A 17,674-nucleotide genomic window follows, 5' to 3' on the forward strand; every position below is an offset into this window, starting at 1 on the left:
GATTTCCCATGCACAAAGCCATGTTGACTATCCCTAATCAGTCCTTGCCTTTCCAAATACATGTACATCCTGTCCCTCAGGATTCCCTCCAACAACTTGCCCACCACCGAGGTCAGGCTCACCGGTCTATAGTTTCCTGGCTTGTCCTTACCACCCTTCTTAAACAGTGGCACCACGTTAGCCAACCTCCAGTCTTCCGGTACCTCACCTGTGACTATCGATGATACAAATATCTCAGCAGGAGGCCCCCCAATCACATCTCTAGCTTCCCACAGAGGTCTAGGGTACACCTGATCAGTTCCTGGGGATTTATTCACCTTTATGCGTTTCAAGACATCTCATGTCTATTTCATTTCTTTTCTTGCTTTACTGCACTAATTGATTAAGAGCTAAAGATTGATCTAATTCACTTCTCCAATATTTCTGCTTTGAAACATATTTAGAAGCATTTCTGAGCACTCTAAAAAAATCTTACTCAATGAAATGCTTGACTGGGATCAAAACTTTAACTGATCACTTTAGTACTAGCTGTGTTTAAGACCCTGTTATTTCAATTAATTCAATTTTAAATCAGAATGTCTTAATCTTTCATGTCTGTCTTATTCATGCATTTAATTTCTGTATACAAATACTCTTTGTTATTAGGAATTACACTGTACAGTCATCCTTATCGAGGAGCCCTTCCAGATGATGACAAAATGTAAGTTGTTTTATATACCTTACAATGCAATCTGTAGGTTAATATTTACAAAATGAAATTTTGGTCAGTATATTTAAGTAATTCACTAGTCATGGAATATTTATATTTATGAATTGCTGACATTTTTAGTGTGTAGCACAAAACCTGTGTGAAACCTGCAAATGGGATTTTTACTAATGCTCGTAGTGTCACGTTAAGTCATTTCAAAGCTATCTCTTTCATTATGTTCAAACTCCCCATATTTATAGATCACATTTGTCTTTGCTTTGAGATTGAAATAAATAGTTAGAAACTTTGGGCATTGACTCTCTTCAGGGACGTTAGGTTTTGTTGCAAAGTTGGGTGCCATTTGGGCTGGCAAAGATCCCTGAAGCCTTATGGCTTGAATAACTTCAGAAGGCACAGAGTAGATTCAGAAGAAAATGGAAAACAAAGGCTTTAGCAAAAGCAATAAACTTAAAAAAATTAGAGTCATACAGCTGAGAAACAGGCCCTTCAGCCCATCATGTCTATACTGACCAACAAACACCGAACTATACTAATCTCATTTACCTGTTTACTCTCCCCCAGCATTTGAAGTACTCATTCAGATGCTTCTTAAATGTTGCAAGAGTACTTAGCTTTACCACCCTCTCAGCAGCATGTTCTATGTGTCTGTCATCTGCTGGATGAAATTGTTTTTCCTCAGAGCTCCTCTAAACCACTTGCTTCTCACCTTAAACATATGCCCTCTGATCTTAGACACGCAGCCACGGGGAAGAGATTCTCGCGATCTACTCTGTTTATGCCTCTGAGAATTCTGTATACCTCAATCAGATCCTTGCTCAGCACCTCTTCTTCAGGGAAAATAAACTCAGCCTATCCAGTCTTTGTCAATTTCTGAGACTTTTCATTCCAGGCAATGTGCCAGTGAATCTTCTCTGCACCTTCCTCCAGTTCAATCTCATCATTCTTAAAGTGTGGCGACCAGAACTGACACAGTATTCTACCTGTAGCCTAACCAATGTTTTATGGTTGTGACAAGACTTTCTTGCTCCTATATTCTAGCCCCAGCTAATGAAAGCAAGCATCCCATATACCTTCTTTACTGTCTACACTGTGCTGATACCTTTAGGGATTATAGACTTGTACACCAAGATCCCATCATTATTCAGTATCCCTAGGGACCTACCATCCATGGTGTATCTGCTTCCCTTATTAGATCTCCCAAAATGCATCACTTCTCACTTATCAGGATTAAATTCTAACTGCCATTGCTCTGCCCAATTTACCAGCTGATCAATGTCATTCTGTAGCCTGACTTCATGTTCCTCACTCTCAACAACACCACCAATTGTCATGTCATCTACAAAATTACTGATTACGTCTTCTACATTTATAATGAAGTCATTAGTCTACATCCCAAACAGTAAGGATCCCAGCACTGATTCCTGTGGTACATATCTGATCACAGCTTCCAATTTCAAAGTTCTCCACTGTCAATCTTTCCCTCTAATTTGGAAGCCAATTTTGGATCCAGTTTGCCAACTTGACTTGGATCCCAAGGGGTCTTACCTTTTGAACTTGTCTTCCATGTGGGATCTTGTCAAAGGTCTTACTGAAGTCCATGTAAACCATATCAACTGCACTACTCATCAATATATTCAGTCACCTTTTCAAAAAACTCAATTAAATTAGCCAGCCAGGATCTCCTTCTAACAAATCTGTGCTGACTATCCCTGATCAATCCCTGCTTTCCCAAGTATTAATTAGTTCTGTCCTTCATGGTTGGTTCTATAATTACCTGGCCTATCCTGCTGCCCTTTCTGGACCAAGGAACTATTTTACCTATCCTCTAGTCATCCAGCCCATCATCTGTGGCCAGTAACGTATTAAATATATCCACATGGGCCCCAGCAATCTCCTCCTGTGCCTCCCATAGCAGCCTGGAATATATCTCATCAGGCCCTGGGGGATTTATGCACCTTTATGCCAGCTAAGATATCTAATACTTCCTCCCTATTCTACTAATGTATCCCAACTGAAATCCCTGGCTATGATGTTTTTTTCCAAAGTGAATACAGATGATATGTATTAATTAATTTCATCCATGTCCACTGGCTCCATGCAAAGATTACCCCCTTGGTTTTGAACGGGTCCCATTCTTTCCCTGGTAATTCACTTATTCTTCTTCTGCTTATAAGCAGCTTTTGGTTTTCATTGATTCCAAGAGAATTTTGTGCACCCCCCCCACCTTTGCCGTCCTAATTTATTTTTTGAGCAATCTCCTACACTCTCTATACTTTTGAAAGGGCTCCCCTGTTTTTAATGTGCTGTACCTGACATATGCTTCCTTCTTTTTCTTTATCAAGCTCTTAACATCCAGGGTTTGCTGGACTTGCCCTTCACCCTTAGAGGAACGTGCTGGCCCTGAATTCTCATTGAACTACTTTTAAAAGATTCCCACTTTCCAAATATAGATTTACCTGCAAGTAACTGCCTCGAGTCTGTGATTGTCACATGCAATTTAATGATTTTGAAATTGGCCTTCCCCTAATTTAGATGTTAACTTCTGCAATATTCTTATCCCTTTCCATAATGACTTTGATACTTAGAATTATGGTCACTATGCCCAAAATGCTTGCTTACTGAAACTTCAACCATTTGACCAGTTTCATTGCCTAGGATTAGGTCTAACACTGCCCCATCTCTAGTAGGACTATTTATGTACTGGTACAACAACTCTGCTGGATGCACTATAAAAATTCCACCCTGTCTAATCCTTTCAGGCTAAAACTATCCCAGTTAATGTTAGGACAGCTGAAGTTCTCCTACAACTGTAACTCTGTTTCTCTCACATCTTTCTGTGTTTTGCCTACATATCAGCTCCTCTATCTCCCCCTAACAGTTGAGACATCTATAATATAATCCCAGGAACGTAATCACCCCTTTTTATTTCTAAGTTCTACCCAGATGGCCTCATTTAAAGACCCTTCTAGGACAGCAGTAATGGTTTCCCTTATCAATAATGCAATGCCCCACCTCTCTTATCATCCCCACCTGAAATTTCTATAGCCTAGAATGTTGAGCTATCAGTCCTATCCTTCTTTCCACCATGTCTCAGTGATTGTAACAACATCATATTCACATGTACTGATCAATGCTCTAAGTTCATCAGCTTTACCAGTCAAGCTCCTTACATTAACATAGACACAATTTAGCTTTCTAGACTGCTTATGTGCCTTACCCTGCCCATGTCCTCACCACTTACTGGACTGCCGCAGCCTCCCTTCCATATCTGACTGCACCTTGCTCCTGACTGTATATCTGCTCTGTGCTCCATCACCTGCCAAATCAATTTAAAACGTCCCCTGCAGCACAAACAAATCTTTCAGCAAGGATATTGGATGCATTCCAGGTCAGGCTCAACCTGATTAGCTTGTACAGGTCCCACCGACCCAAAAGCTGTCCCAATGATACAAAAAACTAAAACTTTCCCCCTACACTATCCCTTTAGCCCTGTGTTCATCTGATCTATTTATCTGTTCCCGTTACTCAGTAGTGTGTGGGATGTGAAGTAATTGGAGATTCTAATCTTAGTAGTCTTCTGCTGTAATCTACTACCTAACTCCATAAATTCCTGCTGCAAGACCTCTTTTTTTTTAAACCCATGTTGTTGGTACTAACATGTACCACAATTGCTGGCTAGTCACCCTCCCCCTTCAGAATGCCCTGCAGTATTCTGAGAACATCTCTGACCCTAGCATCAGGGAGGCTATATACCATTCAAGAGTCTTGTTTGTTGCCACAGAACTGCCTTTTGATTCCCCTATGATCAAATCCCCATCATTGTCCTATAACACAGAGAGAGGCCCTTTGGCTCAAATTGGTCCATGCCGACCAAAATGTCCACCAATGCTAATCCCATCTCCCTGCACTTGGCCCATATCCTTCCTAACCTTTCCTATCCATTAATTTGTCCAAATGCCTTTTAAATATTGTTAATGTACCCACCTCAACCACTTCTGCTCGCAGCTCATTCCACATGTGTACTACCCTCTGTGTAAATAAGTTGCTCCTCAGGTTCCCTTTTATTCTTTCCCCCATCACCTTAAACTGATGCCCTCTCGTCCTTGATTCCCCAACCCTGGGAAAAAGATTGAGTGCATTCACCCTCTCCATGCCTCTCATAATCTTATACACTTCTATAAGATCCCCCCTCAGTCTCTTATGCTCTAAAGAAAAAAGTCTTAGTTTGTCCAACCCCTCCTTATAATTCAGACCCTTGAGTCCTGGCTACATCCTTGTAAATTTCTTCTGCACTCTTTCCAGTTTAATAGCATCCTTCCTATAGCAAAGTGACCAAAACTGAACACAATACTCCAAGTGCGGCCTCACCAATGTCCTGTACAACTGCAACATAACTTTCCAACTTCTGTACTCAATGCCCTGATTGATGAAGGTCAGTGTGCCAAAAGCCGCTTTCACTGCTCTGTCGACCAGCGACTCCACTTTCAGAGAACTGTGAACCTGAACTCCAAGGTCACTAAGGCTTCCGCAGTCTTTTTTCTCTCCTATTGTGCAGCAGAGCCAACTGTGGTGCCAAAAATTAATTTTCATAAAAAATCAGTAGTGGAAATATCAATGGGTCCAGATTGGTCAATCCCCTGAATGTGATGGTCTGCATTTTCAGGTTTTAAAAGAATTACAAAGATAAAGAATTCATTGGTTTTGACCACTTGAAGTTCTTTAGATTCGAGAACAGACCTAATGATGTGGATTTTATAAACCTATCTTTGCTATTCAAGAGAGAAAAATGGGGAAGTGTGTGCCAGCTGGTCTGGCATCAATAGTGTGATGTTACCAGATTCTACTTTTAGACATAGATGGGGCAGTTAGAAATCAAGAGACAATTAGGCAGGATCGGCATGGATTTCTGGAAGGGAAATCATAACAGATGGAGTTTTGAGATTATGTCTAAGAGACTGGATGAGGGGCAGCAGTGGAATTAGAGTATTTGGATTTCAAACAAACATTTGATACAGTTCCATACAAGAGGCTATTGCTTAAAATTACACAAATTTTAGGACACATGGCAGAAAGTATATGACCATAAATTGGAGATTCGTTAATGGGGTAGGAGAGACAAGAAATAAACAGTTCATTTTTGGGTTTACAGTAGTATGGTATCATAAGGGTCAATTTTGGGCCTTACCTTGGACTTTACTGGTTCACAATATCTATCAGCAACTTAGAACTGAGGACCACCTGAGAGCTATTCTGGCACACTGGTAGTGTCCTTACCTCTGAGCCAAAAGGCCTGGTTTAAAGTCCCATCTGCTCCAAAGCTGGCTGAACAGGTAGTTTAGAAAGTGTCTACTTGATTCACCGGCAGAAATTTGGTTTTATTTATTGATAATTTATCCATGTTAAATAAATTGACATTGATAAAGCAAGTTTAATATGTGATTTGTTTTCATACATTTTTCCCTCAAGTATGGAGAATCTTCGACAGTGTGGAGTGGCATTCTGTATTCTGCTGGGGTTTTCTGTTCTAACAGCAAGTATTGGTGGATACGTTGTACAAGATAGAGTTACTGGGCAGAAAAGATTACAACACATCTCTGGTCTGGGCTACAGAGTATATTGGATTACAAACTTCCTGTATGACATGGTATGGAAATATGATTCCTTCCTCGAACTATACTAAAGGTCATTCATTTTGTTTGCAGTTTTAATTTATCCTTTACTCAGAAATCTGAAAGAGCGCCTCTTAGACTCCTTTGCAACTCTCAGCAGTAATGCTTTGTGCTTAATTATCAAGAAATGCACCCATTGTAAGATGAACTAAACAGTGTCCAGAGATGAATGTTATGTTCACTGGGTGTGAGCATCTGATTGGCAGGTCCCTGATAATGAATTGCATGAGAATGGCTGTCTATGGTAGATGCTGGCTGGTAATAAAAATCAACAATACAATGGAGCTGATCATAAATCTTGCACACTTAGATGGTCATTCACCCCATACAATTGGACAGCCTGCCGGGATAAAACAAACTCAACTAATTTGCTTAACTTTCCATCACTTAGGATCTGTTCTTGCCAAACACTGGAAATATCATGATTGTGTGTCAAGTGCAAGTAACCAATGGAGAGCTAGTGGATGACTGTTGTGTGCCATGAATTTTCCCAAAGTTGTGAGAGAGCTAGGGTTGAGGTGAGGGTGCAAGTGGTGATGGTGATGAACACAGAGAGGGGGAGAGATTTATGAGTAGAGATAGACAAGGAGCCATAAGTGGACCAAACAAATCAGTAGGCCAGGGTGGGTATGGAATGCAGGTAAAGGTACCAAATAGAGCAATAGCTAAGGTTTGGTGAACATTTTTTTCACGATAATAACTTACATTTATATGTTGTATTTAATGCAATAAGCAACCTGAGGGACTTGACCAATTGACCACTTCGGAAAAGAGTGATTAAAAGGGTAGTTGAAAGCATGTGCAAAATAAGGATCTTAAAACAATGTTTAATTTGGAGAGATACATGGCTACACTTTGCAAGGGACTAGGATTCAGGTAGTGAATATTGGCGCAAAGGAAAGGGAAATATATTCAGAAAATTTGAATTCTGAGAAATAGAAGGGAGTATTAAACAGAAGAGTTGAGCTAGCCCATAGAGGATTTTCTAAAGAAGAATGAGCAGCACAAAAATAAGTGCTGGGAAATTGGGAGTAGGTCAGTGAAGCCAGGATATATGAATAATTGCAGTTGCCTTCCAGTCTTTCCCCCTGCCCATAGCATCCACTTTTGTGTATCTGTCTGTATCAGTGTGTAGGGAGGGAGTTTATCAGGGTATTAGAGATTTTAACTAGTAGATATAAATGCCCACTGTTCATAATTGTTTATCTATAGTGAGAATTTATTTGTAATAATAGTCTTCTTGTTAAATACAATAACTCGGTCTATGCTTTCTGTCAAACTGTGTCTAAAATACAGGCAAATTGGAGAATTTTGTGAGCTTTTAGCAAATATTTAACTTTTGTGATAACTCTAGCAATACTGGGGCTTTGATTTACAACTTGCTACACCAGTGAGGTGTTACAGTGTAGTTCATATTTCAACCAGACAGCAAGATTATAAGTGATTTGATTCAGCTTAAAAGAGTGGGATGTAATAATGGAACCACCAGTAGAATAATAAGTAGAACCAAAAATAGAACTATATCCCAGACGTATGAAAATGTTAGACTTTTTTTTCATTGTTAACTAATCTTTGTGCTTTTTTCTCCTTATCTAGCTCCATTATATGGTCCCAGTAGTTTTGTGCATTTGCGTGTTTGCAGCTTTTCAGTTTTCAGCATTCACTTACAAAGATAACCTAGGAGCTACAGCCCTGCTGCTGATTTTATTTGGGTAAGAACTGAGAGATCAAACTGAAGTTGAAAATTGTAAAAAACTAAACATGAACTTCATAGCGTGGCTTTGAACTGTATACACCAACAAGATGTCAGATTTGACCCCCTTTGCTGAGTGATCTGCCCTTATACATGATTGTGGTGAGAACATAACAGCTTCAGTGTTATAGGCTGGAAGGGGAAACGAAACCAGATAGCCTGTTTGATTGCGACACATTGCCTGAAGTGATTTATAGACTGCACTTTTTGCCATTCAATCAAAAATATGAATTGGCCATGGTTTAGAGGCACTGATGAGACTCCAAAATAATTGTAGTTTCAAGTCTCATTCTGAAAATCTAAGCATATAATCTAAATAAAAGTTTACAAAGAAACAGATATATGGAATTGTTCATGAAGAGCAGATAGTTGAATTTGTAGCCATTATAGTCAAAATTATTAGATTAGATTCCCTACAGTGCGGAAACAGGCCATTCGGCCCAACAAATCCACACCAACCCTCTGAAGAGTAACCCACCCAGTCCCATTTCCCTCTGACTAATGCACCTAACACTAGGGGCAATTTAGCACGGATAATTCACCTGATCTGCACATCTTTGGACTGTGGGAGGAAACCGGAGCACCCGGAGGAAACCCACGCAGACACAGGGAGAGTGGTATTATTGATAGTGTTGACTGATAAATTTCAGTACAAAATGGAAGGTGTGCTTCACTATTGCTGGTGTGTTTCTTTGAATAAGATGTTAAACTTTCTATCCCCTCAGGACATTGAGGTTCCTATAGCACTCTTTGAAGAGAGCTGAGGAGTCCTATTGGCATCCTGATCAATATTAAACCTGCAAACAAATTCAAAAACTCGTTTACCTAATTATTTAGTATATTACTGTTTGGAATCTGTATGTGTACTGTATTGAATTGGCTATAAGAGGTTTTGCAATGGAAGGGTCATGGAAACACAATAGAATCTCTTTCTTTGGTAAATTTTCAGAGATTGCACAATACATTTGCCTTTTACAGAACTGCTGTTTGAGTGGAAATGTCAGCCTAGACATCAGCCCATGTTATGGTCAGTTAAATAATACTTGAAAATAAATTATCAATGTTATGACTAGACTCCAGAAAGAGAAAACATATAATGCAGCGAAGGGCAGTGGGAAACTAGAGAATTGGGAAGCTTACAAAGACCAACAGAGGGCAACAAATAAAGAAATAAGGAGGGAGAAGATTAAATATGAGGGTAAGCTAAATAATATAAAGGAAGACTGTAAGACCTTCTTTAGATATATAAAAGGCAAAATAGAGACAAAAGGGAACATTGGGCTGCTGGAAGTATATTGTAAATCAGGGCAAAGTCAGCACGGTTTCATCAAGGGTAGGTCATGCCTGATAACTCTGCTAGAATTCTTTGAGGAAGTAGCAAGCAGGTTAGACTAAGGAGAGCCAATGGATGTTAGCTACCTGGACTTGAAGAAAGCCTTGACAAGGTGCTGCACAGGAGGCTACTGAGTAAGATAAGGGTCCACGGTATCAGAGGCAAGATGGATAGATGTTTGGCTATCTGGCAGAAAGCAGACAGTGGGGATAAAAGGGTCTTTCTCAGGATGGCAGCTGGTGACAAATGGTGTTCTGCCAGGCTCAGTGTTAGGACCACTACTTTTCACTTTATAAATTAACGATCTAGATGAAGGAACTGAGGGCATTCTGGCTCAGTTTGCAGATGATACAAAGAGAGGAAGAGGGACAGGTAGTATTGAGGAGGCAGGAAGGCTGCAGAAGGATTTGGACAGGTTAGGAGTGCGAGCAAAGAAGTGGCAGATGGAGTACAATGTGGAAAAGTGTGAGGTCATGCACTTTGGTAGGAAATATAGAGGCATGGAATGTTTTCAAAATGGGGAGAAAATTGAAGTGCAAAGAGTTCTAGTCCAGGATTCTCTCAAGGTAAACTTACAAGTTAGGAAGGTAAATGCAATGATGGCATCTATTTTGATAGGACATGAATATAAAGACAGAAATATATGTGTGAGGGTCTGTTAGGCTCTGGTCAGGCCACATTTGGAGTATTGTGCACTGTTTTGGGCTCCATATCTCAGGAAGGAGGTAATGGCCTTGGAGCGTGTTCAGAGGAGGTTCATGAGAATGGTCCCAGGAATGAAAGCTTAACATAGGAGGAATGTTCGAGGACTCTGGGTCTATACTCGATGGAGTTTAGAAAGATGAGGGGAGATCTAATTGAAACATTCAGCATACTGAACAGCCGAGACAGAGTAGATGTTGGAAAGATGTTTCCATTGGTCAGAGAGATTAGTACCCGAGGGCACATCCTTGGAGTAAAGGGAAGACCTTTTAGAATGGAAAAAAGGAGAAACTTCTTCAGTCAGAGAGTGGTGAATCTATGGAATTCATTGCTGCAGAAGGCTGTGGAGGCCAGGTCATTGAGTATGTTTAAGATTGAGACAGATAGGTTCTTGAGAATTAAGGGGATCAAGTGTTATGAGGAGTAAGCAGGAGAATGGGGTCAAGAAACTTATCAGCCATGATTGAATGGCAGAGTAGACTCGATGAGCTGAATGACCCTAATTTCTGCTCCTATGTCTTATGAACTTAAGGTTCTCCAATCCAATACAGTTCCAGACATGATATTCAAAACTGTTAATTCCCCAGGTCAGAGGATGAACTGGATCCCTTTCTTTACTTACCAGCTCCTTTAGTTGGTTGCAGCAAGATTAATTTAGGAAACCCTTCATTTTTTGGTCACTTTTCTCCCAGAACATAAATGAATTAATGTTTTTAAAAGGAACCAATTTAACCAGATTTCCTTGAATTAATAAAAACTGTGAGTTTATTAATTTCCACATCCGAGAGGACATATTAACCCAACACACATGCATATAAATTAGAAACAAGTGGCTATTGCAGTGCAGCTATTGCAGTGTTATTGCTGGCTTTGATATTGGGAATTGAACAATTAGTTTTACAATCCTTAGTTTTGTAGGTTGGTTGAAATTTTGTAGTTCTGATACTTTTCCATTACAATTTAATTCTGTATTCAGGATGAGAGAGTCTTTTTGTTGTCCTATTTCCTTCTGTCTAGTTTCCAGCACTTGGAGTGAGTGAAGATCATTTTACCTGCAACACAGAGGTGGCTAGTGGTTAGTTCTTTGACTGTGACATTAGCAGCATTCTGATGCTCGAACCCAACTGTTACATTTGCGAATGTTCAGTCCCACATGCACACACTCCAGTAGAGTTGAAACTGGCTTTTTAACGCCTAGCCATGTGTATTCTTTAAATCAAAAAGCACAAAATCTGTCAGCAATTTGGGGCACAATATCCAGGGGGTAGCTATCTGTTGAGCAGGAGGTCATCAGTCTCTCATTATCTTTGTACTCCTAAGAAATCACAGTTGAGACTATTTTGTCTCAGCTCTTCCCCTCTTTCAAGGGCTGTTGTTTGAAGTTCCCTTCATATCTGTAGGTATGACATTCTGTGGGTCTATCTTTCCAGACAGCCACTTAATTTACATCTGCAGCTATCTTTGTCTGCATCAATCCTCTTTTTAAAAAACTACATTGTGGAATTGCAAATTAAAAATTTTTACAGTATTTTGGGTTTTTGACTAGTGGACATAATATCACAAAAGAATTGATCAATTGACTGTCCAATAGTTTTTGCGATATAAAAAAGTTCTATGTGATGAATAACATCACTTTTGCGAATTGATCTGTGTATTCTTGCAATACCTTATTGTTATCCTGCAATTCTATGAACGCCTATAGACTGTGGCCCTGACTGTAAATACCTCTGATCAGATTAGGAAAAATGAATAAAAGGACTTTATTAAACTCTGCTTCAGGATTGGAGCCTTGATAAGCACCAGGACAGATTGAAAATGATGTTTAGTAGAACAGGATTCATTCTGTAAGCTGGGTTCCCATCTGGACAGACATTGCAACAGGGACTGAACCTTGCGTTTCTGCCTTACTTTGTGACTTGGAAAGTGTTGTATTATTACAATAGCCAGTCACATTGAAGGTTTTCTTCTGCTTTTCCTTTTTAACAGAAAGGAAGCAATAGGGAAAGGTCACACACTGGCCAACCACAGGATAGAATTGGCGCCAATGTGAACCCCAAACGTTTTGACAGTTTCTCTTTTCTAACTCTTCAACTGCTTCCCCTTGTAAATTTCTTCAATACCTCATCGTCCCATTCATCAAACCCATCCCAGGTCAACACCTCTTCAGCCAGACTTTCCAGTGGGATCAATGGTAGAGATGTGTTTACACAGAATGTTCTGCTCCATGGATTTAAAGGACTATGAGGATTTTGGTTGTGAACCTCAGGGATAATGTGAGGGTTAATCACAGGAACAAATGCACACAACACAGAATTTGGCCCAACCTCAGATTAATTTGTTTATTGATCTCACAGGATTTCTCCTATGATTTGTGAAAAACTTTCCAGATGCAAAATGCTGATACAAAGTTGACTAAAACTTGCATGACTAACCACAGTTCAAATCATTTATGATTTGATTGCGATTTGAAATTCTTCCAGTGCAAACTGCTCTATAGTTTGAATAAAACTTGTAATTTTACACACACAGTTGGCCACTAATGTTGATTTTTGGCTTGGATCTAGAAATGATCAGTCTCCATCCACCTTCTCCTGACTGCAGGAACCACACCCTGGTGTTGTTCTCCTTTCATGAAGATCATATACATCTCCTGTTATTATCCTGCTGAATTGTCCAGTATATAAAGCCCTCTTTACTTTGCTTTGGATATTTTCTAATCAACCTATTCAGAGATGTAATTACATACCTCTCGAGCAGCCTACACCTGGCCTTGAGAGGATTGGGTGGACATGTTATTTCAATAGCAGGGAATGTTACAATCGCAACCTGATAGTGAGGGATATCAGGCTGTAGATTGATGGATGTGTGAATGCTGCTTCTGTTGAAACCATTGTTTATGACAATGTCTCTTGACGGCTTTGATTTGAATTTGTCAATGCCATTTGCCTTCCACCATTGTTTGTCATAATGTTGCTCCCAGTGTTTTTTATTAAGCCAGGGTTCAGCTGGTTCATGCTTCTGCTCGAGTTGCAATGAACACCTTCATACTTGTCTGTTAGTCACGTTGTGTTGAGGTTTGGTAATTCATGCTTTACAATTCAAAACTATGTTTATTGATCTTAGGATTTTACAGTCGGGGCGGTCATGCCTTTCAGTAATTTGGACAGAAAGAGTTAAGAACTAACACGGTTTCAAATAAAGCTATAACATAAGCAATCATAAACAGTAATTGTCATTGATCGATAATCACAAGAAAATGTATTTATATTATTTTCTCTGCTTGTTCACCTGTGTTTTTCTTTTTTTCAGATTTGCCACAATGCCCTGGATGTATCTTCTGTCAAGGCTTTTCTCCAGCTCAGATGTAGCTTTTATCACATATGTGGCGATTAACTTAGTGCTGGGTCTCTGCACTATCCTTGCAGCCTATCTTCCTCGTTTTCTGGCTCTATTATCCAGCCAAGGGGTAAGAAAGCAACCCTGAAATAATCACAAAATGAATGTTTGGAAAACTTGTGTTTGATTCAATCGATTTCTGAAATTTCTTATGAAGAACCAAAGTAAGGAATTATTTGAATCTCAATTTGAAAGAAAATTCTAGGATTGTGGGAAGTATTCCTTTTGAACTCAGACTGTCTTAAATGTTTTATAAGGTGCTTAAACTTAAAAAAAAACTGAAGTCAGACACCTTAGAGACAAAAAGGCATAGAATTAAATATGACCTTTGTTCTTTAGGCATGCTTCTTCCACATCCTGACCTTATTCTATTGTGAAATTTCTCTTATGCACTTAATCTTTACAACAAATTAGTCTAAATTAAGGGGGCGGTACGGTGGCTCAGTGGTGAGCACTGCTGCCTCACAGCACCAGGGTCCCAGGTTCAATAGTAGCCTCAGGCGACTGTGTGGAGTTTTCACATTCTCCCCGTATCTGCGTGGGTTTCCTCCGGGTGCCCTGGTTTCCTCCCACAGTCCAACGATGTGCAGGTCAGGTGAATTGGCCATGCTAAATTGCCCATTGTGCTAGGTGCATTAATCAGATAGAAATGGGTCTGGGTGGGTTACTCTTCGGAAGGTCAGTGTGGACTGGTTAGGCCGAAGGGCCTGTTTCCACACTGTAGGGAATCTAATCTAATCTAGTCATTACTGCAAACATAATCTATTTTAACCTTCTACTGCTTGCTTTTGTTCTTCAGACAAAAAAAAAATTTGTACCCAGCAATACCAGTATAGTGCCAATTGGACTGGAAATATACATGTGGGCTTGTTTATATAATCACCATAGACACAATCAACAAATAAAATGGGACAAACGTGGAACCACACTAATGTAACTAAAATTGAGTATAAAGAGTCATCAATCTAATAAAACAATGAAATGTCTTCCATTAATCTGATTATTAATAAGCAGAGAAATTTTGCACTATGAGTATTTTAAATCTAATTAACGTAACATGCAACTCTTCTGGAATAACAACCAGAGTTTTCCTGTTACAGTTTCTTATTGTTAACTTTATATTTGTTAAATCAGTCAACATAGAGCAGAATGTAACTTAAAAAGAAATAGTATCAAGAGGAATTTAAATTCCAAAGGCATAAACCTTTCATGAAAATAAGCATTTCATATAAAATGTGTTGAAATGGAGAAGGTAACTGTAATTCTAGTAAATTTGGGACTGAGATAACTAATAAATGTACTGTCAATATAGACATCAGTTCTAAAATTAAAATGTTAATGTTTATTTCATCTTCCTTCAGCAACTATTGAGAGTTTACAGTGTACTTCGCTGGGTCTTCATCATTTTTCCACAATTTTGCCTGGCCTTTGGGCTGATAGAACTATCCTACAATCAGTTGAAGTTTGATCTCACCAAGGATTTTGGAGTTGACTCGTACGTGAGTCCGTTTGAGATGGACTTCCTGGGCTGGGTCTTTGTAGCAATTACCCTGGAGGGATGTTTATTTTTGTTCCTTCGTCTCCTATTCCAAGGAAATTTGCTGTATAAACTCTGGTAAGTTATTTAGAGGCAGAGAGATGCGCTGCACAGAATCAGACCCTTTGATCCAACCCATCCATGCCGACCAGTTATCCTAACCTAATCTCGTCTTATTTGCCAGCACTAGGCCCATATCCTCTAATCCTTCCTATTCATATGCCCATCCAGATGCCTTTTAAATGTTGTAATTGTACCAACCTCCACCACTTCCTCTGGCAACTCATTTCATATACGTACCACTCTCTCAATGAAAACGTTGCCTCTTAAGTGTTTTCTAATTTTTTTCCTTCTCACTCTAACCTATGCCCTCTAATTCTGGACTCCCCCAACCCAGAGAAAAGACCTTATCTATTTACCCTATCCCATACCCCTAATGATTTTATAAACCTCTATAACGTCACCCCTCAGACTCCAACACTCCAGGGAAAACAGCCACTGCCTATTCTCCCTATAGCTCAAATTCTCCAACCCTGGCACCATCCTTGTAAGTCTTTTCTGAACCCTTTCAAGTTTCACAACATCTTTCCAATAGAAGGGAGATCAAAATTGTACACAATATTCCAAAGGTGACCTAACCAATATTCTGTACAGCCGCAACATGACCTCCAACTCCTTAACTCAATACTCTGACCAATAAAGGAAAGTATACCAAATGCCTTCTTCACTACCCTGTGTACCTGCAACTCAATTTTCCAGGAACAATGTATCTGCACTCCAAGGTCTATTTGTTCAGCAACAGTCCCCAGGACCTCACCATTAAATGTATAATTCCTGCTCTGATTTGCCTTTCCAAAATGCAGCATCTCACAATTATCTATTGTGGCAATATTGCCCCTAAGTATAGCCATAATGCTATCCCTTCTCAAAAACACCACTCCCTCTTCTCTTGCGCACCTTTTCTGTCCTTGCGAAAGCATTTTCCTCCTGGAATATTAAGCTGCCAGTCCTGTCTATCTCTAAGCCACATCTCTGTGATTGGTATGGTATCCCAGTCCCATGTTCCTACCTATGCCCTGAGTTCATCTGCCTTCCCTGTTAGGCCTCTTGCATTGAAATAAATGCAGTTTAAGTGATCAGTCATACCTTGTCTGACTGCCTGCCCTGACTGTTTGAATTGCTCCTTTTCTAAGCTGTACCAGTCTTAGATTGACCTCTTCTCTCACTATTCCCCTGGGTCCCACCCCCCCCACCTTACTAGTTTAAATCCTCCTGAGCAGCTCTAGAAAATCTCCCTGCCAGTATATTTACCCCTTTCCAATTAAGATGCAATTCATCCTTCTCGTGCAGGTCACTTGTACCCCAGAAGAGATTCCAATGATCCAAAAATGTGAACCCTTCTCTGCTGCACCAGCTCCTCAGCCACACATTCATCTGCTCTATCCTCCTATTCCTACCCTCACTAGCTCATAGCACCGGGAGTAATCCAGATATTACTATCCTCAAGGACCGCCTTTTTAAATTCCGGCATAACTTTCTCTATTCTACCTTCAGAATTTCATCCTTTTCCCTTCCTATGTCATTGGTACCAATGTGTACAACAACCTCCTGTTGGTCCCTCTCCCCTTTGTGAGCATTCTGCACCATCTCCAAGATATCCTTGACTCTGGCACCAGGGAGGCAATACACCATTCTGATGTCTTGTTGCTGGCTGCAGAAACATCTGTCTATGCCTCTGAGTAGAGGGTCCCCTATCGATTGCTTGGAACCTGACGTGCTCCTCATTGCATTAGAGCCTGTCTTGATATCAGAAACCTAGCTGATCATGCTTCATTCCCCTGAGAATCAATCACCCCTTACATTTTCCAAAACAGCATATTTGTTTGAGATGGGATAGCCACAGGAGACTCCTGCACTATCTGCCTCCCTCTCCAACCTTTTGTAGAGTTAACCCATCCACCCAACTATATCTGTGGTTTTTTCCTCCCTTCCTATAACTGTCGTCCATCACACCCCCTAGCTCCTGTAAATTCCTTATTACCTCTAACTGCTGTTCCAACTGATCCATGCAATATGATAGGATTCACAACCAAACACACTTCCTGTAAACGTAATCATCAGTAACATGAAAACTCTCCGTGATCTCCCACATCCAATAGGAAAAGCACATCATTCTGCTAAAGGCCATCTTTGCTCCTTCACAATCTACAGATCCAGAAAATAGCCTAGTCATACAGCTCTAAAAACACTGCTCCAGGCTAACTTAGTATTTCTGGTTTATATTATTAAAATTTAATCAAGGGACAGATCTCAATAAAGCATAAACTCAAGAAAGAACCCATTCTACTCACTATTGTAGATTTACAGTAAGGTTACACTTAAAAACTATGCACTTATCTGCTTCTGTGCTGTGACTCTTCCACACAGATTCCGTCAAGGTCTGCTGTTTGTTCATTTTTCCTCGATGCACTCCGATGCCAGAGATACTTGAACTCAAACAGCACAGGCAGTAACTGTGCAGATTCACTGCTGTGTCAGACAGCAGTGTAGCTAGTTTTTCTCTGACTATGTGGTC

The 17,674-nt window shown here is 40.0% G+C and overlaps 1 protein-coding gene across 1 annotated transcript in view; it reads left to right on the forward strand.

Moving 5' to 3' along the window:
* The window catches only part of LOC122549894 (ATP-binding cassette sub-family A member 13-like), a 278,487-nt gene that overhangs the window by 234,887 nt on the left and 25,926 nt on the right, over window positions 1–17,674 (forward strand). Inside the window, exons 48-52 of the mRNA XM_043690092.1 lie at window positions 646–700; window positions 6,176–6,353; window positions 7,975–8,090; window positions 13,476–13,632; window positions 14,924–15,177. Coding sequence (XP_043546027.1) covers window positions 646–700; window positions 6,176–6,353; window positions 7,975–8,090; window positions 13,476–13,632; window positions 14,924–15,177 — 760 coding nt within the window. The remainder of the gene's footprint in view (window positions 1–645; window positions 701–6,175; window positions 6,354–7,974; window positions 8,091–13,475; window positions 13,633–14,923; window positions 15,178–17,674) is intronic.

Source organism: Chiloscyllium plagiosum, chromosome 5 (genome assembly GCF_004010195.1).
Source record: "Chiloscyllium plagiosum isolate BGI_BamShark_2017 chromosome 5, ASM401019v2, whole genome shotgun sequence".
In the NCBI taxonomy this organism is placed as follows: Eukaryota; Metazoa; Chordata; class Chondrichthyes; order Orectolobiformes; family Hemiscylliidae; genus Chiloscyllium; species Chiloscyllium plagiosum.